The following is a 22,537-nucleotide window of genomic DNA, read 5'->3' on the forward strand; positions in this document are numbered from 1 at the left end:
GGGTCAAAATATAGAGGCCTTACCTATATACATTTACGTTCTCAGGCATATGTTCTACTCCAGGATAGTTCACAATTATTAGAAATATAACAAAAAAATTGCAAGGAGCCTGAGAAGAACTTTCTTGACCATATGAAATTATTTCCAACTTTCATAAGCTTATGCTATTTTGATGATTACTGTTATCCAATTAATTGTATATATTATTTCTTTGGAACATGAAGAAAATTGTCACAGTGTCTACTGTTAGGTTTGAAAATGTAGAGATTTTTGTTGATTGAAATGTTTGACTACAAATACCTTTAATACATTTACTTGAATAAGTAAGTAGACTTTTTTAAAAATGTGTATCTTGCAGAATTGAAAAAATAGGATTTTTGTTTAAAAATTTAATTTTTTGTGATTTTATAAAATTTAAATCAGAGTTCATGTTTTTAAAAAAGAAAGGTGTGATTTTACAATACCGGACAATTCCCCGATTTTGTTCATATTTCGCATACTCAATAATTTAGGGCTCCTTATCACAAAACTGCAGTTAATATTTGGCGGTCACATTTAGAATTTGGAAAAAAGGGGTCCTTGATCGCAACTGACAATGCATGATTGCTCATTATTTACCAGAAGATTTTCTGTTTCCAATACTTAAAAAACGAAATATACATTCCTGATATTACTATGACCCCAAATTTTAACTATGTTTGCCTAACCTAACCTTACCGTGAATGGTTTGTGGGGCTATACGGGAATGGTTTGTGGGGCACCGTAAAAAAATGTCTGTTTCGTAGCACTTGAGTGACAAATTTCAACTGCACAATCGTGATCAAGAGTCCTAAATTATTGACTATGCGAAATATGAATGATTGCCCTGTATTATTAATATGTACCCAACTGAAAGTTACTAAAAAAACGTACGAAAGAAAGAACTTCATCAGGGTTAGCAGAACATTCAATCCAGGAGGGCCATAGAATTGACTTCACAACCACCGAGATCATCAATAAATCATCAAATTACTGGGATTGTCTCATCAAAGAAGCAATAGACTCGAACTGGACCCAGCCTGGTTAGCGATAGTCGACTTGGAGCGCAGACGTCGGAGAAACGCCACCTTCACCAGACCCCTCCCACGTCAAATACATATAACGTCACCCTGACTTATCTCTGCACTTCATTCCCTGAAGATGAGAGTGACGTTAGCTCTCGAAAGCTCTGAAGCCTCTCCAGAAATCACCTAGCTGCTTGCCCGAGAAAACCTCTTCAATGGAAAAATATGTTTTTGAGAACTCTCGGATATATGTGCAATGTATTTTAATTCAAATATTGCCTAACCATCTCAGAAATTTCCCCTTTTCTGCTCAAACTTGATGCTTATTTATTTCAGGTGGAGCAAAATCCGGTTCAGTGTTTCAAACCTCACATAAATTTCTCTGATTTCAGTTTGTGTATAGTGTCTAAATATAAGGTAAAGCTCCCCTTGCACATTGTAGTACTAAGCTATGAAGGCACAAAGGGGGTGTAGAGGTAGGCCCCATCCTTCAGCCACCCTTATCCGTCAGGATTGCCCCCAAACATCCATTTATTTAAGGTCAGGTGAGCCTGAGAGCCACTTGATGCCGGGGCAATGCTTGAAAATTTCCGATGTTAGATCATCCACCCTGGAAATCATACCTGGGTTTACTGTATGACAGTCAAATGCCGTCCTGACTGGATCACAGTGGCTCCTATGTATTATATCAGTCCTATATAGTTTCTAAGTTATTGGAATTTGTGAGATTGCAAATCTGTCATCACCTACGTTAACAGAATTTATGAAATTGCAAATCTTTCACCACCTACGTTAACAGAATTTATGAAATTGCAAATCTTTCACCAAAGTGTTTTTCGTCTGGTAAAGAGATGTGTCTTGAAGTTGGCTACTCTCTGCAGGCACTAAAGTGCTGTGGTGCTAAGTTTACAAATTATGAACTTTTCAGAGCACTCACTAAGAAGTTGTGGAGTGCACAGTCAGGACTTATTGTTGTTAGAGAGAAACTTGTTGGAGTTCATGCTGAATTTTTAATACCTTATTTTGAAAAACTATTTTATTTACATTGTCTGATTACTTTCCAAAAATTAATATAGGCCCTCCCCTATAGCATAATGATAACAGTGTTGCCATGTCAAGAGATCCTGGGATCTGTCTCCAGTTGAGGTACATTGCACAGTTGTTCGATTCCCTGGATACAGTCCTTATTGGTTTGTCTGAACGTAAGTCAGATTCAGGGCAAACGTTTCAGATAAATAAATGTAAATTATGGTTATGGTAATTTTAATGGTTCCACTTCATATTAGAGTGCTTTTTTTAAGTCTTAATGGAACGGATTGATTGAAGAAAGCTAACGGGGCTTGTGAACCTTGTGAAAACAGTTATTTTACAGAATTATGGAATGCTCTAGTTGAAACTGCAGGTACAACGTTTTGTTTATAGGAAGTTTCTACATGGTGTCCAGCGAAAGGCATATCCTTCTGGCAGAAATAAACTACTGCAAGTATTTATTGCTAATTTTAATCACATTTTAAGACCAGGTGAGACCCACTCATCTTGTGCATGTTGCTTCATCTCTCTCTGTTCAAATTAAGATTTCATTTTTCTGAATTAGTGCAATTTGAAGCGATCGTGCACATGCATTGTCTGCAAGTAGCAGACGATTTTAACTGAACAAACCAGCCTGTGGCTATAACTTGTTATAGTGTGTTAAACTCGTGCGCATTTTGGAATGCACCCTTTGTGCATTGGCATAGTTTCATGGCAGATATTCTTAATTGGAGGTTCATTTTATATTTGATTACAAGATTTGAGAAGTCTAATGTGTCTGAATTATTTTTAATATATATATCGTTATATATATATATATATATATATATATATATATATATATATATATATATATATATATATCGTTCCCAATGGTAGCATCATTGCCTTGTAATCAAGGGGTCCTGGGTTCGATACCCGGTTGAGGCACATGGTGGTTCGGATCCCACTTTAAACTGTGTCCAGTCCCGATTAGCCTTACTGTGTATAAAGTGGGATATTGTATGCCATGTGCAATCAACACATATTGGTGTGTGGCTTTAGATTGATGCTGAAGCAAAACCAGAGGGAAGGGGGGGGGAGCTCTGGAAAGGACTGGAATTGTAAAGGTGGATGTTACATAGCTGTGGGTGGGATACACTATAAAATATATTGTAATTACCATTGTTAACTTTTGTTTTAAAGGTTCAAAGACATAAAATAGTAAGGGAGTCATTTTACGGCAGTGTTTCAGTTACCACTTTGGTTTCTATTTAATGCTTTCATTTGAAAATTTTGGAAGGGGCTGTAGCCCCAACAGCTCCTCTGCATATGCCAGTGGGGCTGGTCAAAGAAGATATAAAGATCAATCGAAAAGAAAGTATTCTCAATAAGAATAAATAAAGTTTCTCTATTGATATATTTCTGAATCATGATAAATGTTCATTTATCTTAAAGTTATAATGCAATTTTGCAAAACTAGTATCTGTACCATCTAACTGATTTAACCTTGATATTTCCAGTCTCCACACTGATACCAGTGTATTCAAATGAAAGTTTCCTTTTCCTGCCTCTCCACTTTTGTAAAGATATGAATGAGAAGTTGGTGAAATATTGTTTTTAGAATTATAAAATGCTTTCATTATGTGCTGTGTATTTCAGGCTCAACTTGCCTTCAACAACAGGTAAGGTCATCATCTCTGTCCAGCACCTGGTGTCAGAAGATGTAAGTGTTATAAGATGAATGTCCTACAATACACACACACACTTAAATACTATTTAGGTGGTTTGAATAATGTTGTGCTGTCTCAGTTGTGAAGACAGTAGGTAATGATTGACTGAAATGGTTTTGCTGCAGTATGACCGTTACTTGAAATAAAATTACAATGCTATAGTAATACTGTTTACCATCATTGAGCTAATTTCTTTTACAATATCATTCCTTTTTTATTTTGTTAATCTGCATTGCATGTGTTGTGATTGGTAACTGTAAATGACTGCAATACTTAGTTCTCTAAAAATTCATAATAATGGCACTTTGCCTAATGAGGCAGAAAAGCAACACTAAATAAATTTACAAATCAAAAGACATACGTGACAACTTGTTTCTGCCTGTTGAGATTAATTAACACTCTCCTTACTGGATTGGTATTGTCATTGATGGTCATTCAATACATTTGTATTTAAAAGTGTGTCCTGTTTCGTAGGGGATTTTTAAGCACAAGGTTGGATTTTTACAGGTGATGTGTTGTAGAAGTAAAGGGTTTTATGTTTACAGGCATAGCATATTACATTGATGATAGTTTTTGTTGGATTTACTCTTCTGAATAATTCAATCTGTCTACCAATGACTGATTAAGTGTTTCAAACAACACATGTGAAACTCCATTTGGCATTTTACCCTCATCCCGAAGGCTTATTGCTGCAACACCAGAAACCTCCATACTCTGGGCAGTATCAATCCAGTCTTCACTATCTGACTATTTGCCTTCACATCATGAGAACGTTGCCCTTCCATCTTTTCTTTTTCCATCAGTTTTTTCAACGCGTGTACCAAGTGGGCAAACTATGTTTTCTTGATTCAATAATTTGGATACAAGTCCAGTTTATGTAGCTTATTAATATAGCCTGGTTTTCTAGGCACGAAAAGTAGGTCAGCAAAAATGCACTAATATTGTGGAAAATGAGCACAACAATAGACATTTAAAGCATTCCCCTTCAACATTGTGAAAGGCCTCAAATTCTCTCATCCAAAATGTAATGCTTCCATAACATTAACAGCTGTAATTTCATAACACATATATATGCATTCAATGCACTCAATCAGGCAAAAACCAGCACTGGATGAACTTTTTCTATTTGCCACCTACTATGCACATTGACGACACAACATCAAGGGAATACTTTTTTTTTTCCTGTTTATTGTCTATCAATCGTTAAATTCTAGTCATCGAAAAAAGGGGAAGCACCTTCATGTGCTTTCTGAATTTACCTGTTTGGAACCTAAATGAAAAGCCACCGAAACATAACTTGAAACATTATTTTGACCCTTTTTTAAAGACTTTTAGGCTCTAGTAACTGAAGAAGCTGCCAACACTCGGAAGTGGGCAATTACAGGCACTATATAATTTATGGATTTATATATTGTATTATTTTGAAACGTAATTCTTTACTGAAAGCATAAGAAGCTGATCACAGGCACAAAATAGGCTTTAAGGGTGATGTCTGGTCTCTACTCATTAATCACACTTCTTTACTTGCCTGTTCCTTATTTTTTAGGTCCAGATATTCTAAAGATTTTATTTTTGAAAACTTAATTTTACATCTCTCTTACAATAAGGGTGTAGATTATAATATCCAGTAGTATACATTATGAAGATCACATCTGCCCCCCCCCCCCCCCCCCATGGTGGAGTGGTTAGGACATTGTGCACTACGACGTCAGGTGTCCCAGCTTTGAATCCTGGCCTGTAGGCATGGATGTTTGTGAATGTCCATTCATATCATCACACCCCATCTTCGCAAATTAGCCAAAAGTGGCACAAGAAGCGAAGTAAAATAAAGCAAACCAATCAATCAATTATGATCATGCAGATTTTACGAAGACATAAAGATGGTTAAATTTGTGAACGTCTGTAGTTTGTGCCACCTCCATGGCTGAGCATGTTGAGAGCTGGGCTCGTGATCTCTCCACTGATGGTCCCATGTTCAGGATCTGGTGTTTGTGTGTCTATTCATGTGTTTTGAATTCTTTGCGTCTACTTCATAGTACGAGCATTGTTTGTCTAGCTTTAGAAACACACATTGACCTGTACATCATCCAAAGAACAATGGAAATGCTGAGAATAAAAGAAAATTGAGTTTGAGTTGCTATTTTCTTTCACTTTGTTTACTTTATGCACAGATAGGCTAATCCGGACTGGACCTTCAGTTTAAAGTGTGATCCGAACCAGTGTGCAATGTGCATCCATCAGGTATCAAACCCAGGACCCCTTGGTTACAAGGTGACGGCGTTACCACTACATCGAGGAGGCCCAAAATAAGATTATTTGACAAAACTGCCAGTGGTTCTCTCACTTTAGTAACTGTAGGTTAGATTTTTCAAATTCCATCCCAAAAAAAATTGTAAACAATTTTATAATTTTTCTGCCCCCCTTTTTTTTAGTATATTATGTACATTGTATTTCACTCAATAAAGAGATGTTTTTATGGCAATCCCAGTGCTGTTCGTGTTACTAAATATTGTGGATTTGTGAAGCCAATTTAATGCTCACCCTCAAAATACATATATAATTACTTGTCCCATAACTACAATTATTTAAGGTAATAACTATACCCATTCATCTACATGGGTATGCATATATAAGGTTAAGCATAATGAAACATTGTTTTATCAGCTACACAACCACAGACTCCTAATTCCTTATTCCTATACCCCTCTTGTGTTCCTCAAATTGATTGATTTGAAATAAAATAGCCAGCTAACAATAATGGTCATGAATATATTCATGTAGGAAATAATTCGAGTAAGAAAGCTTATAGTTCTCAGAGTACTCATCTGTAATATATTGACACAGATATTATTGAAAAATTATTATACTGGTATTTTAAGAATAAAATGGGCTCAATAGTGAAGAATAGACCATTCTTTGGCCATTGGGAAAGTTGTGCTATCTTCTTGTTTGTTTTAGTTTGATAGCAAATCACCGACCTATCTTTCACTTGGATTACTAAGAGTTCTATGTGAACATGCACCTCTGCCTGCAAAATTCGAACACTAATGGAAAATCAATAATGCAGTTACATCCTACACAATCGGTGTATGCTTTCCAAGTTATGTCGTTCATCAGTGTGAACACTTCTTTATGATTTATCATATTTCCTTCTACTCCTAGATGGAGCATGGGGACTCCCATGAAACTACTCCACTAGACTCGGGTTTGGGCCTTCACCTCTCTTTGGCTTCTCCAGCCTTTCTGCGCTCTGTGGTCACCATTCTTTTCCAGGTTCCCTTGTATCGTTCCCCTTTATTTTAATTTGAGGATTCCATTCTAATGCTTTTATTTGATGATTCCATTCTAATGCTATTATAATGCTGTTCTTAACATTAAGAGTATATCATATCCATCTCCACTTTGTTTCTTATGAACACAGAAATTTTTCTATTTCACGCTTGCATGTTGTGTACAGTAGATATCGAAAATTTGATTTATGTAAACAGGCCTTTCATCTAATCATTATTCATCCTCATCATTGCAGTCAAATTGAAATGAAATTTGTCTTCACACTGCCAAAGCAGGTCTTCCTACCCATTCTAATAGACAAGGTAGAACCTAATCCATTGTTAAATAATCCTCCCAAGTATTTCGTTTTTCTGTTTTATGCTCTGACTGTTCATCCGGAAACTACTGACATATTACCATGCAGCAAGAATTTTACTACCCGGAAGAAGCAGACAGAACTAGCCTCAAAAACGTTGATGTATGTAAAACAAACCAAGTGCAGTGGTTAAAAGTCCAAACAATTTATAATGAACTTCAATATGAAAAGCATGTGAATATAAATTTTCATATTCCTGCTTCTTGCAAGCTGGTTTTGGTGTCTTATTTCATTGTCATCATGAGGATAAGTCCGTAAGTAGGTCACAAACGTTTATTAAGAAAAAATACTAAATGAGATACTGACTTGAAAACCATTTATATTTTTCAACATAATCTCCACCAACATTGGCACACTTATCCCATCGCTTTATAAATCCCCCAAAACCAGCTGCATAAAATTCTTTGAGCTGCTGTTTCATCCATATCTTCAACATCTGCGAAACATTTACCGCCACAGTGTGCACATTTTTGGAAATTCAAATGATCATGCATTATGCTGTAAGCTAAACGATGAGAACACCCTACTGCAGTTGTATGATGCTGTTATTTGCTTATCAGCTTGAATATCTCCTCCACCTATACCATCTTCACATGCAGTTGCCATTATGAAACTTACCTACCGATGCGTGCATCTTCTATCTAGCGAGTGCTAACTGTATATCAGCAAGCTGGAATGTGCTGCCACCTAATGACACCTTTAGAAATTACTCACTACTGTAATTTTTAGCTACCCCACATCAGTTTGTGACCTATTTACAAACTTCTCCTCATAATGTTTAGGTTTTCTAACTACCAATAGGTATAATTTATCCCTTTTAAAAATCTAATTTCAAATAATTGAATAATAGTTGATCCGTTACATATAAAAAAATGAAACATATTTAGATATATTTTGTAATTTGATATGGTAACTATTTCATACTACGAGGGGATATCAAGAAGTAATTGAGTAAATTTTTTACAGCCAAACTGAAGTGTATTCACAAAAACTGAAATGCAGATTTGGAAGTACATGTGTTTTGCCAGCTTTCCACAAGATGGCAGGTGTGTGCACCTCATGCACGCCGAGAGGCAGTTGTTTAAAATGGCAGCTACGCTTGAGACGTTCGACACAGTTGAACTGCGGAGTATGGTGCGGTTTGAGTGTGGTCAAAGGGACAGAAACCACTTGAAATCTAATGTGAGTTGTGTGCAGTGTATGGTGACACGTGCATGACATTCACAAATGTCTGTAACTGGTGTGCAAAGTTCATCGCAAGGCATGTAAATTTCTTCAATGAACCACGTTCTGGTTGGCCTCGCACATCCTACACACAGCAATGTTTACGCCGTGGAGGCATTGATTCAGCAAATGGCAGTGCATACTCAATCATCCATGAAGAACTTGGGTATCGCAAAGTGTCAGCAAGATGGGTCCCCAGACAGCTCACTCCACAGCATTCCTCGACCGGATTGTTACGGGGGACAAATCGTGGGTTTTTCAATACACCCCTGAACGAAAGCGACAGAGTATGGGATGGAAACACACAAACCCGCTCCCACCCAAAAAATTCAGGACAACCCCGTATGCAGGAAAGGTTTTGCTTACCGTTTTCTGGGACAGCCAGGGTGTCATTCTTGCTGATTTTTGGGGTAAAAGGAGCAACTGTAAATGCTACTACATATTGTGCCCCACTGGATCGTCTACGAGCTGCTCTGCGCCGTAAACGTCCAACAAAATCTCTGGAGGAGGTCATCATTCTCCATGACAATGCTCATCTCCCATGTGGCTGCATCAGTGACGCAAAAGTAAATTCCTGGCATTGGAAAATTCTCAAGCATCCAGCATACAGTCCAGATTTGGTACCTTCAGACTTTCACCTGTTCAGCCCACTCAAGGAACACCTTGCCGGCAACACTTCAGCTGTGACACAGAAGTTGTGACAGCTATGCGTCATTGGTTACACGTCCAGCTGAACGATATCTACCGCATGGGCATCGAAAAATTGGTGTCACGATGGGACAAATGTATAAATGTGAATGGATGTTATGTGGAAAAGTAGAGTAATGTTCAACGTTCAAAATGTATATTTCAGTTTTTGTGAATACGTTTTCGTTTGGCTGTAAAAAATGTACTTAATTACTTTTTTATATCCCCCCGTAGTAGCTACTGCTTATTTTGTTTGTGGCAGATTTTTGTGACATGAAAAATATTGAACTGTGGGCGATAAAAATTACAACACAAAGGCATGAGCTATCAAAAACTAATTCATTATACAGAGCACTGATGGTAGAAGGGTAATGTGATTACATTTACAGCTTGGCAATTAGTGCATTGCCCTCATTATCTAGGCATTCTGCAAAATGTCGAGTTGATTGGGAGGAGGGCCAACCCTGTGTTGGTGCCGGGAGTAGGGCATAGAGCATGCGCAGGTACATGTTGGTGCAAATTTTATCATTTTACCACACTAGAATCGTTCATACATTCGTGAAAATTGAAAAATCTGGATAAACTCTTGCTCGTTCTGAAAGTTGATTCCCTAAATAATAAACCGTTACGTATTACATATTTTGTGTAATGTGAACTACTATCATTTATGACTTCCATTTTCACTTTCAACTGTCTTCATTGGTATTATCTATTTCTCTACCAAATTTCAACTTTTCGTGTCTTCTTTGATGCAAAGTTTTCAATGAAGGAAATTCTCTTCTTAATGCGATGAAGTTGATCTCTACTAATTTTTTATAAGTTTAAGCTTTAAAAACTTCTCTCAGCACTAGCTACGGTAGAAGGTATTGTCAGCAAAATTCTCAATGCAAGGTATGTGTTTGAAAAGAAGTCTGAGAGATGCCGAATGTATTGTATGGCTTGTTCTGCTGTCTTAATTTCCTGAGGTAAGAGATCATGGAACACTTTCAGTTCTGAACATAAATCACTGCCATGAATATTGCGACAATTCTTTGCTAATTATGCACCTTTACACATTGTAAATGTAAAACAAACTATCATCTTACAAATATTTTTAATATTGTATTTGCTGACGAGCATAAATACTTTAATTATTTTTAATTGTGTATGGTAATGTCCTGGCATGGGACCTGGAGGTAACAGGACATTTCATACCACCCTGTATACTAGAAATGTGTAATGGCTGCATTTAGGATGCTCTGTAGTGAAGAATGTAAACATCACATTGAAATGTCTTTTAATGCTAGGAAAATACAAATTACCATCAACTTGAGAATTTTACTGACTGAAACTGAATGTTTCATTATGTTCTTAAATATCAACAATCTTTGTGAACTAGTTGGCATAATGTTGCCTGAATCCACGGTAATTATCTGTGTATTTGCGATTAGCCAAAAGTGTCAGAAAGTGATGTAATACAAATACCAATTCATAGTATAACCTACCACCAACCCAAGTATGTTTGGCCCTATATCACACCAGAGCAATGAACCCCAGTAATGTACAGTGTCTTCCAAAAAAAAAAACATGAATATTATCTTCATCTTTTTTGCAATTTTTTTGCTAAAATTTCTACATAATAAATAATGTATTTGTCGCCTTAACACTACGTGCTCTCTTGCCAAGAAAAATAAACTATTGAGCCAGCTGCACTTTTTTGATTGCACTTCCACAGGGCAACAACTCCCACAGTGAAAGCATTAGGCAGAGAACAGGAACTTGCTGTGGGCACATGGCAAAATGCGTGCATGCAGATACTCTAGAAGTGCAGTATCAAAGCAGCAGATATGCACAGTTCATGCTCGCACAGAATCATCAGCAGAGATCACACCATTCACTCCATATTAAATCTCTGTCAAATTGTAAGATTTTAGTAGAGATGTATGGGTAGCAACAAATGAAAACTGAAATTAGAGGTGATGAAATAAAGATGTAATTGCAAAATAACACAATGCATGCATTCAGACACCTTTCTATAAAGTTGGAAACACTTGAGGTAAAGGAAAGCTTAGAACTTGACATGAAACCAAGATGCAACTAACCCTGTCATTGTCTCTCATGGTTGTTTTTGAAATGCTTGGGTAGTGGCTGGAAAATAAGGGTGGGTAATTGTAGAGTGAAGTAAATAGTGCCTGTGTGTAGGTGACATCAGTTGATCCAGAGTAGGTTTTGCCGTTTTCGTGGCAAATGATCTGGTTGGCCTATGCTAACCTTGAATAAAGCTGTAGCATTTCAATCAAGGGGTCTTAGGTTGGCTTTCTAGTGTGTGCACATTTGATTGTTTGAGACTTCTTTCTAAGAACTGTATATCCAGTTTTGATTAATCTTTATTTTACTTGTAGGCGTATTTTACAAATAATATTGTATGAATTATAATTTGGGTCATGAAGATTTTCAGTGAAAAATGCAGGCTCGACAAGGACTCGAACCCGGGTCTCTGGCAATCCGTGCCATTGCTCTACCACTGAGCTACCGAGCTGGCCTGGCTTCCCCTGCATTTTCGCTGGCACTGTTTTACCTTGTTTTACCTGTGTGAAATCGTCTCTGCAAGTGCTACTGCAACGGGATCTGTTGCCTTTGAAACATTATAGACGTCGACGTTGCCTGGTTCCTTCCAGCGTAGAGATGTCAATCCATTAAATTAGGCACACACAGGAGATGTACTATGTAGATTTTCAGCGAAAAATGCGGGCTCGACCAGGACTCGAACCCGGGTCTGGCAATCCGTGCCATTGCTCTACCACTGAGCTACCGAGCCGGCCTGGCTTCCTCTGCATTTTCGCTGGCGCTGTTTTACCTGTGTGAAATCGTCTCTGCAAGAGCTACTGCAACGGGATCTGTTGCCTTTGAATAATAATTAGGGTTGTATGTAAGGATTTAGGTCAGTATTTTATCCATGCATCTCCCACCCTCTTAACTGTCCATTTTTTCCATACATTTCAGGTTTTTCACAAAGGCACAATTTATTGCCATTTTGGCAGTAAACTTACTCTTAAATCGCCTCCTTTTACACTCCCAGATGGGAAGAATTCTGGATAAATCTGTTGTAAAGGATAGGGCTGATTACCCCTCCCTCCCATGATAATACTGTGTGCGCCACCTATCTCAGTGATAAGTTTTGTAATGCACCATCTCAGAAGTAATGAATTCTTCCATGGCATTGTAAATACTCTTAAAAGCACCCTTTAAAGGTGAAAAAATGGGAGTAGAAGCCCTGAAGATGAATTTCTCACTATATTACAACTTATTATAAAAGATGTTTAATCCTGCTCCGGAAGTAAAATTAATTACCACTACATTATTTAAATCGAAATCTAGAATGTGTTTTGCGCGACCCCCACATCTAAATGTGCCTTTATGGCATGGGGAACTTTATCTTTTTAACCTAAGCACTAAGCACTATTTAACCGATTTTTGTAGGACTTCGTAGGGGCTTCAACCCCCGAGTGCCCTGTCTGGCTACGCGCCTGGTGGTGGTGGTGAAATAGTAAAATGTGCCTGCCTGTCGCAGAATAGAAGATAGTTGTATTCGTAAATAAATTGACCTCAATATTTCAGAGCTGTCGCAATGGAAGGAGGAGCAAACATTTTACTCAATGCGCCTACGTGTAAATGGCGATGGTTCAGTACACGGAAACTACGTAATATCATAGAATAGAATATATTTGAACAATATAGTGACTAGCGAAGATTCAGAGGGGTCTTTCTTGATGTGGAATAGATTTATCTTGCATCTCCAATTGTCAAAGAGGCTGAGGCGTACCGTGCGTTCATTTCAATTAGGAAAGCACAAGACTGAACATGTATGAAACCATGAGGGAGGGAAAGGGGGATACAGTTTCTGACGTGATTGTTATTTATCTCTCTTCTATTGTTATTTATTCTATATTTACCAACAGAATCCTCAAGAGAGTACGATATTTACTTTTAATACGTTTCCCCTCCCCGCCGTGAAAACTGGTTGGTTCTTCTTTTAAATTTACGATTTTATTAGAATATGCCTTGCGATATGGCACACGTAACCAAACCCTGTTAATTACGTGAATATAATACTATTTGTGTGTTTGTTTCACCACAATTTATCAACTCCGATGCGTTATCTGGAAATTTGGCAACCATGCAGAGGTGAGGAAGTGCAGGAGAAAATGCGAAAGCGAACGAAACATTTTCGTAATCGCTTTGTAGGCTGCGTCACCATCAGTTACAGATTGAGCTGCTTTAATATTTCTACAATCCAATCAAGATTTCACAGTTCAAGCCATCATGTATTCAATACTTTGGTTTGGAGTATGTCTTGCAAATTTGCCAAACAATATACCAAGTGCGAAACGAAAATACGCTTTCCGTATGTTCGGCATGCCCCAACACAACGTTGCCACACGGGAAGAGCTTGATTTATCTTTGACGGTCGCGAGCAATATTGGGGCACTGCGTAAGGTGAAATGTCAAATCTCTGTGATCTAGGGAATCTGTTCATTGTGGATTTTGTGGAATCCATGTTTGGATCAAAACATCATGTTTGTTTAGATCTTAAAACGGACGAGGCCCGAGTAGATAGGAACATATTGTTTGCAGGTATTTCACCAAAAAATGGCGATAGTTTTTATAAAGTATGTAGCTCTGTACTGTTAGTATCTGTTCACGCGTGAAAGTTCGCCCATTGTAGCTATATCCCACACTTCTGTCTTCTCCGGGAACAAGCCATAGGTTGACTACTTGGGGTGTGCGGGACAAAGTGTTTTAGGTTGGCACAGGAATTTTTTTTAAATCCCGACATTTTGGACGAGAAAAAATTCGCAAGGGACGAGAAATGTTCGAAATTTCCCGAAGCTCTGGAAATCTCGAATTCTACACGTTATTTTCAGCTTAAGTGATTGTTTTTGTATTTCTGGAATAGACTAACAATTTCCGATAAGTTCCAGACACTTGCAATGCAGAAAATGTCGAGAATTAACGAATTTTTAAAATGACCATTCGGCATTTCATGACTGCTGGGGACATTCCCCGAAGTCTGGATCGGGACGAGAAATTTTTTCCCGGTCCCGACTTTTCTGGAGCCCGCACACCCCTCGAGGTGTGACTACTAAAAAAAATATTAAAAATTAGTAAAACATAATTGCATTTCCAGTTTCTCAAATGGCAATTGTTAAGTTTACGTCAAATGGTCTTCTTTTTTACGTACTGCTAATTTTACTTGTAAATTCATATCTTTGAAGTAATGACGCAATATAACAAACTGCACACTCCCTAACTCCCAGCAAGATAAAGTGTTCGTCTTTCTAAGCTGCGTATTATCTTAAGGCAGAGACGACAATTGGATTTTTTTTTAAAAAAAATCCAGAACTTCTTTTCATATATAGGGTCTCCAAGAGCTAAAAATTTGCGATCAAATTAGGATCTCTCCCTACAAATGCATCACCCTGGCTAGTTGCAGGGAGAGGGCGATAGGGGTAGTCACCCCCTTCCAACTTCTAGTTTTTCCCCCCACATTAATATGACCTTTGGAGGGTCAGATGTTTTCATTTCAGAGTTTTAACGGGGATGATGCGATTCTCGAGAGTAGTTTTATTTTATTTTTGTTTTATTCATAATAAGCCATATATTATACAGCTTCTTTATGGTAGAAATTTGTAATAATAAAACAATAAGTATTCACTCGGGTCATAGGTGTTGTTACTTTTGAGTTATTGGGTCGGTCGTGTAATCACCAATATCTTACATGCAGATGATAGATAGGGGGTGATTTTTATGTCTCCCTCGTTAACAACGCCCGTGGTTCGATACAAAACCATATTTTTTAAACACAACGCCTTGTTAAACGAAGCAACGCAAATATAGGCTTTATAATATATTCTAGGGCGGCTGCGGAACACGACAAATTCGCCCAAGACACACGTCAATTCTGGATCCGCCACTGAACCTGTCCGAGGACAACTAGCAACACAAAACAAGGTTTGAATGAGTAACAGAATTTTTGCCGCCTACCAATGCATGCCTCAAGTTGAACGCCCCCTTCTTCTTTTTTCATGTCGTCCCGGCGAAATAGTGAAAGATGTGATGTGATATGAACACGCTTCTGCCGAGGCAAAGTTGTTCCTGCCACCCAATGAACACATCTCATTTGTTCATGCTACCAAGGGGAATGGCTGCCGGAACTGACGTTGGCGGATGTATACCATTGTTATCAGTAACTAGTAAAATGCATCACTTTCTTCGGTACGGTTCGAATTACGTTATTCGTTCTATTGATAATTTCTATGGCTCCTATTTGCCTTGCGACTTTACGCAACCACTATTTTTTACTACTATCGGGACATAACAGGCCAAACCGTCCAAGAGTCGCGATGTTTTGAAGCAACATGGCGACTAGCGGGAAAGCTGTTCCGGCAAACATAAAATGGACTCCAGCCCAGTGGCGTATAGTTGACGTTTTTAGTAGTAGGTTTTTATTTTATCGTCCTTTTATGCATCCGACGTTTATTTTTTAAAAGAAAGTAACATTGGCGGCGATAGGGTTCCAAATAGGGGCAGGACAGTTTACTTCCCCTTGATGGTAGATAAGGTTTAGCATTGTGCGGGGGTAAGAAGGGGGCAATCTCCGCCCCTTGAAAGTATGATAGTTGCTTTAAAATAACTACCTTTGAGCGGGAGAGGGACACTTGCCTTTCTTTATAGCGGCTTCTGCAGTTTCAAGTGGCCATGTTGGACATAATCACGTGCATCAGTGGCAAAGGCTGGTTTTTGTTGATTAACCTGTTCAGGCGGCGGCAAATGCCCACAGTCAGTGTTTTCATTTTCTTATTTCATATCCTGTGTGTGTTTGTTTCTTATTTTTTTTTTTTTTTTTTTTTTTGTTTAAATTAAAACACGGTTCAGCAGGGGCGGCGATTGGGTTCCAAAACTTGGGGGTGGGGCCAAGGACAGTTTACTTTCCCTTTGTAGATAAGATTTAGCATTGTGAGGGGTCCAGAGTGGCAAAATCGCCGGCGCTGGTTTAAATATTTGCTTACGGCAGCAGTACTCGAAGTGAGGGGTGGGAGATGGCATCCCCCCAGCTAGCGATATTTTCGCCAAGCATCAACATTTTCTACTTAAAGCGCTGGACCACATTGATTGAGGGATTAATTACTTCTCATTAAAGACGGGGGTGGAGAATCTTATTTTTAGGTGTCATATTGTTCACCTGTGTGTCCATTGAAGATAGATTGTTAGTTTACATGCTCGAGAAAGGGGGGGGATTGGATTTTACATTTATATTTCTTAAGTGTTAATTTCAGACACTTAGGGGTAACAGTTCCTTCCTTAATCAACCCCCCCAATTTTTTTCGACAATTTGATTTCTTTTCTCTGTTGTAGTTTATTTGAAATAAAATTGCTTGTATGTGGTTCCATTTTTGTTAGTTTAATTCTGTGCTCTGGAAGTAATGAAAATATAATATTGAACTTTAGACAATAACATGCTTGAGGGGGTTGATGAATTCATATCTGCCATGTTAGGATTCATGAAAAATTGGAAATAAATCATTGCTCGAAGTAGGGGGTTGGGCATAGAGCAATGCTATCCTCCTAGTTAAGAGAAAATGTGTAATGCCCGAATCTCACGAGGTTGGATTTTTCCAGTTGGACTTGGACTAGTTGTGTGGCACTGGCTCACCTGCTAGTTTTTTGCAGCCAGGTACCCAGTCCAGTACCAACTAGGGCATTTCTACTGGAAATTCAGTTCCGTATGATTCGTCCTTTAACCATCCCCAGCTGGGATAGTCTTTTAAACATCCTCACCAAGGAATTTCCACTTCTAGTACTGGAAATATATCTTGACAAGCTAAATTACATCTCATTAACAAAATTCTTGAACTTGTTACTGATGACCTTAACAAAATTCTTGAACTTGTTACTGATGACCAACAAAATTCTTGAACTTGTTAATGATGAGTAATGAATATTAGGAACAGATATTCGTTGGTGTCACAAAAGGGAATATCAATGGCAATTATTTCTTAGTGTCTCAGTTTAGAACTTCAAGAAATATGTTTGGTATCAAAAGATGAAATAATAGCTTCTAAATGCAATAATGTACCATACTCTTCTCTCTCTGCCAAAGAGAGACTCACTTCATGAACAGGTGCTCGGTTTATTTATTATTATTATTTACTGAAAAGCAAGCAAAGATTCAGATGCGAGTGAGAAGATTTGTGTTAATCTTTCATTGTGATTATGCAAAAGTGGCATAAAATAACCAAAATTAATCATCCATGGTGATCCTGGATGGAAATTTTTCCATCAATATCCCGGCATAAGTGGCTTTGGGGCCCCAGCCTCTAATACTTGGATATACACAGAGGATAATTTTTAAGGCTTATGTTGGTTTTAGTGTTAATTCCAAATGTTTGAAGAAATACATACTTAACTTATACTAATGATAATATTATTTCAGGTGTCATATTTTGATGATTACCTGGGAAAATGGATAGCAAGAGTGCATCTCCATCGGAGAGTCTCCAAAACATGAAAGTCATCAAAGGTAAGAATAAAATATTCTGCTGAAACTTTTTGATACTTACGTGTTGTTTCACTGATAATTTATCCCAGAGATCTTCACTTCCATTATATCAGTGCAATATACAAAGCAGAAAATGGAAGGAAAGGGAATGCAAGGAAATAGAATTTACACACCTCACTCAACATAAATCAAATAGTACAGGCTGGGGCAGAAAACCTGATGATTTTTAAAATGATATAACACAGTAAATAAAGAGTTTGTCTTTATTCATGTGCTAGCCTTACAGCCATATGTATGCCATTACTATTATTAAAAAAGATAAACAATATTAATTGCGGAAAATAATTCTGCAAATGGCACCTATTTTGGTCCACACACTGCTGGAGTCAGTCGCTGAAATTTTTCTTTTCTGAGGAAGAAAAAAACTGCCGATTGTTGTTTTGTTATTGCGCCGCATTGTGAGGTGGGGTCGTGGGAAGGAAGGTGGTGGGAATTCCAATCCTTACTAGTCACCATTGAACTGTAGAATTGGCTCCTTAATATAATGAAGAAAAGAAGTATTGAGATTTATTAATTAGTAGTCTTATTTGCATTGACCAATATATGTATAATGATGTATTCCTTCATTAGTAAAATTTAAGTAATTTTATCGATCCAATATATCTGTAAAAAGACAACCTGTAATTTACTTCAAAATTATGATATTGTAGTATTTTTTTATGAATATAAATGTGTAATTCATATGACCCACTTTTTTCAATTAAGTGCCTTAATATGTAGTTTCTGTTTTTCAAAGTAAAACCCATTGCAGTCACCTGGTTACATACATTTAATTATTTATGGAGATGGATAAATAATTCATGTTCAACTACCATTTTACATTTTGTATGGGATCACTAAAGTGTCTGTTCATTGTTATCTGTTAATTTTGTATTGATTGTCCTGATAGAAAGTCAGGGTTGAAATTTCCATATAAATACCCATTTTTGATTAAGTTATGAAAGTTCTAAATTCTCACTTGTGATTTAAAAATATGTGCCGGACAAGGACCACCAGTTTTGGTCATTCCAGAGGGAAGGAGGGACAGCCTCTTTGTCCTCTTAGGGCCTACCTGATGGTGTAGTGGAGTCATTGTTGTCTTGTAATCAAAGGGTCATGGGTTCGATACCTGGTGGAGGCACATTGCACAGTGGTTTGGATCCCACTTTAAACCATAGGTCCAGTCCCAATTAGCCTTTCTGTGCATAAAGTAGACTTAAAACAACAAATCAAATCAAACAATCTTTATTCTCTAGCTTGGGATACTTCACCACACGACAGTTTTTAAGTATGTGCTGGAGCTAATGACATGTGACATAAACATGGGACTGTGTCCAGCTTTCACCTGTGCTTTTATTTTAATTTGGTGTCAATGTGAAATTTAGAGGATGGTAATGATTATTTTTATTTTTAGGAGCCCAGGGTGATATGACAAGCTTGGATATTTTAGTGTGTGGTACTTGCCACGTTGTATTTCATTTCGTAGAAGAATTCAATGAGCACAAAACGAAGAAAGAATGTGATAAAACATCAGTTAAAAGCTCACCCTGCGTAAGTATTGTTCTTATCTACATCTGTAATAATAGAAGAATGTATGATGGTGAAAATTTTTTATAAATATTGGGGCTGAGCCGATACAGGTCTCTTTAGTGACCTCCCGCAGTCAAAAAGGCCATCATCACCCATGAATGTGGTGGTGTGTCTCAGCCAGGTACATAGCATTTTCTTGGAAATTCAAACACCTGGGCTCAGTCACATGCCCAGGATTTTTGAAAGTGAGGGTTTCCGTATACTTTTTTTTTAGTAGTCAGCCCTAATTTTACCATCTTTTCTTGCCTTTTGACGTTCTTTTTTCTTTTAGGACCAGAGGGAAAGGTTATGACCCCCCCTCCCCCCCCCTTGGGCATGTCACTGCCTGGGCTAATCCACATTTTCTTTCCAACTTTAGACTTTTGTTTGTCCTGACTGGGTTTCAGCAAGGAACGCGACAGGGAAATAATTTTCATTGAACGACAGATGACGGCAGTTAGTTTCTGGGATGTGTAGTGATTGGTTTGGATTTCCTCCCCCACCAAGCGATAGAACTATGCATTTAATTTTTCTTAGAAATCATTTGCCGAAAATATATCAAAAGCACAGTCACGTCGGAATATCACTGTACTGAAGTTAATCACCTGATATAGAAGCAAGAGACCGGTAAGTTTTCATTCTCCCCTTACATTTCGTTTACTAATTATCATTATCTTTGTCAAAGGACAAAAGAGACTAGATTGGTTTCACATTACAGCTTTACTGTTAGTTTTAGACATCGTGTTCGGGGCTGGTAAATCTCCAATTATTTTTGTGTGTTCACGGATGATTTAATGTTAGTTTGGGAAGAGTGATTCTTTAGTTTTAGAGGAAGTTGAAGAGACATGATCTCATTTTTCCACACTGGGAGAGAGTAGGACAACGACCACACGATTGCCTTGCTCTTAGCTTCACTTAACATTTCTCTAATATTTCAAATATCTGATCGATTGTCACTTTAAAAAAAATGTAAAGTTGAGATGCATCGTTGCAACAGAGCATCGTTTGGTGGGTTAATTTATTCATCGCTATCGACAGTAAACAGCCAGTTTTTGTAATATTAAGTTGTTCTCGGAACTGTCAATAAATTATTCCAAATAAACAGTTAAAGGATGATAAATCCATTAAAAATAGTCTTAATTCTCTTTAAAAACTGTTCTTTTTTTTCAAATTTTCTAATAGCCACATGGTTCTTGGAAATGCTGGTAAAGCAAATCTTAACTCCTTCCAGAGTCAACCCTAGGTGGAGGCATACAATATACAACCAAAATATTTCAGAAGTCTGAAAAATCAAATATTTTTGTCCCTTAGGCATGGTGTTCTATAAAATCACAATTTCGTGCTACTACCTAAGAGCAATAAGCAGAACATGTTGAAGGTTAAAGCCAAGAATTATGTGAGCTTGTAAATTGGTGATTCTTTTCATGGTTCGACGTTCATTACATTAATTACAAAACTCTGTGTGTTCAATATCAAACTATTGTTATACCTATGAATGTGGCAAATTTTAATCATATACAATAACATTTTCTATCATAATTCCTTTTGGTTTATTTTTCATTGAATTTTGACACTGTAGTGAATTTGCATTCTTTCAATAAATAATAGTACCACTTCCCGACTTCACTCTGTAATTAAACGAATGTTGCATATGCACTATAGTTGATTGAAATACATGATTTTAATTTAGTACTTCTTTACAATATGATTTAAATAATTTTGGATACCTTTAAGTACATCAAAACAACCCATCAAGTTATGAAAAATGAAATTAGTTGCTTTATTGGAACCACTAAGCCAAAGTCATATAAACCTGCAATAAACTGGGCACAAACAATTATTTATGTCTGGCACGGGACACTGTAACACTGGACCTCTGGCGAGTGGTCGAAATGCACCCCCTCCCCCTCCTTCCTCCAGCCGGTGGGACACAAAATGTGCTGCGATGTGTTAGAACATCCTGCGGTTACATTTTTACATTTTACATTCAGTTTTAAATCTCTCACGTTCACACAAAGGCGATTACTGTAGAGCTTGTTACTGAAGTTGGCGCAATGGCTAAAGGATATGATGATGATAATCATGACTGAAGGAATCATGTGTGTGCTTCCCCAGAAATCGAACACCTTGTTGTTGAGTTATTAATTTTGGGGGATTTACTACAATCTCTTCCTCTCATGTAAATGATCAAGGAAAATTTTATTCAAGTGTGTGGTGCTTACCTCAAAAAAGATATTTTGCGCTGGTTCTTCCACTCTTCCCCTGCAACCCCAAGGGTCCCAGGTTCAAATTCTGCTCGTGCTTGATTGTTTGTGAATGTTCATTCATCATTTCATCACTCATTCCCATCTTCGCAAATTAGCCAAGAGGCACAAAACTCAAAGTAAAATAAACTCAATCAATCAATCTTCCCCTGCAACCAGCTTTTCATAATCAAAATTTGAAGTGGTGGTTGACGGACGTAGTGTTTCGATGCACTGGGGTGATTCACCATAGATAACTGACCTTAACTGGCCAAACCAACACCATACTTCAACTGAAAAGTTACGGGCGAAATGTTCATCTGCTTTTACTTAACCTTCCGCCAAAGAGATTGCGGGCACGAGGCATGGAGAGAGAGGTGGGCCAGGAATTTGTCAAAGGACATTTGGTTCCTCCACGGCACCTGTTTCGCAGAAATGTGTCAGGTAGGATCTATTTAGGAACTGCAAGCAGTTATGTGAGTGCACTGATCTCTGCCCACCTCCCCGGAGTATTGTTACAAGCGTGGGCACCTGTACAAAACCTGGTGGAACTTGAAACAAAAGTAGCAAATTCCTAGGTGGAAGGAGGGGGAGACAATTCACGTTCCACTTCATTTGAAAAGACCAAACTGCAATTCGTAATCTGCTTAGGGATCTGTCAGTCACATACTTCCTGTTCTTGCTGTTAGCAGAAAGTTGAGTCCAGTTTCATTTAACGAGTGTAAAAATATTTTCTCAAAATTTCTTCAGAATTAAAAATAAATTAGAAAAATATAGCCTCATTTTTTCGGGCACGACTGGGGAGG

At 37.7% G+C, this 22,537-nt stretch overlaps 1 protein-coding gene across 1 annotated transcript in view; it reads left to right on the plus strand.

Annotated features, from left to right (window-relative positions):
* Chro (chromodomain-containing protein chromator) overlaps positions 1-22,537 on the plus strand; it is an 88,798-nt gene that overhangs the window by 3,034 nt on the left and 63,227 nt on the right. Inside the window, exons 2-3 of the mRNA XM_083120741.1 lie at positions 17,815-17,901; positions 19,334-19,470. Of these exons, the coding sequence (XP_082976867.1) occupies positions 17,844-17,901; positions 19,334-19,470 (195 nt within the window). The 5' untranslated portion in view covers positions 17,815-17,843. The remainder of the gene's footprint in view (positions 1-17,814; positions 17,902-19,333; positions 19,471-22,537) is intronic.

Source organism: Lepisma saccharinum, chromosome 4 (assembly GCF_977018435.1).
Source record: "Lepisma saccharinum chromosome 4, izLepSacc3.1, whole genome shotgun sequence".
Classification (NCBI taxonomy): domain Eukaryota; kingdom Metazoa; phylum Arthropoda; class Insecta; order Zygentoma; family Lepismatidae; genus Lepisma; species Lepisma saccharinum.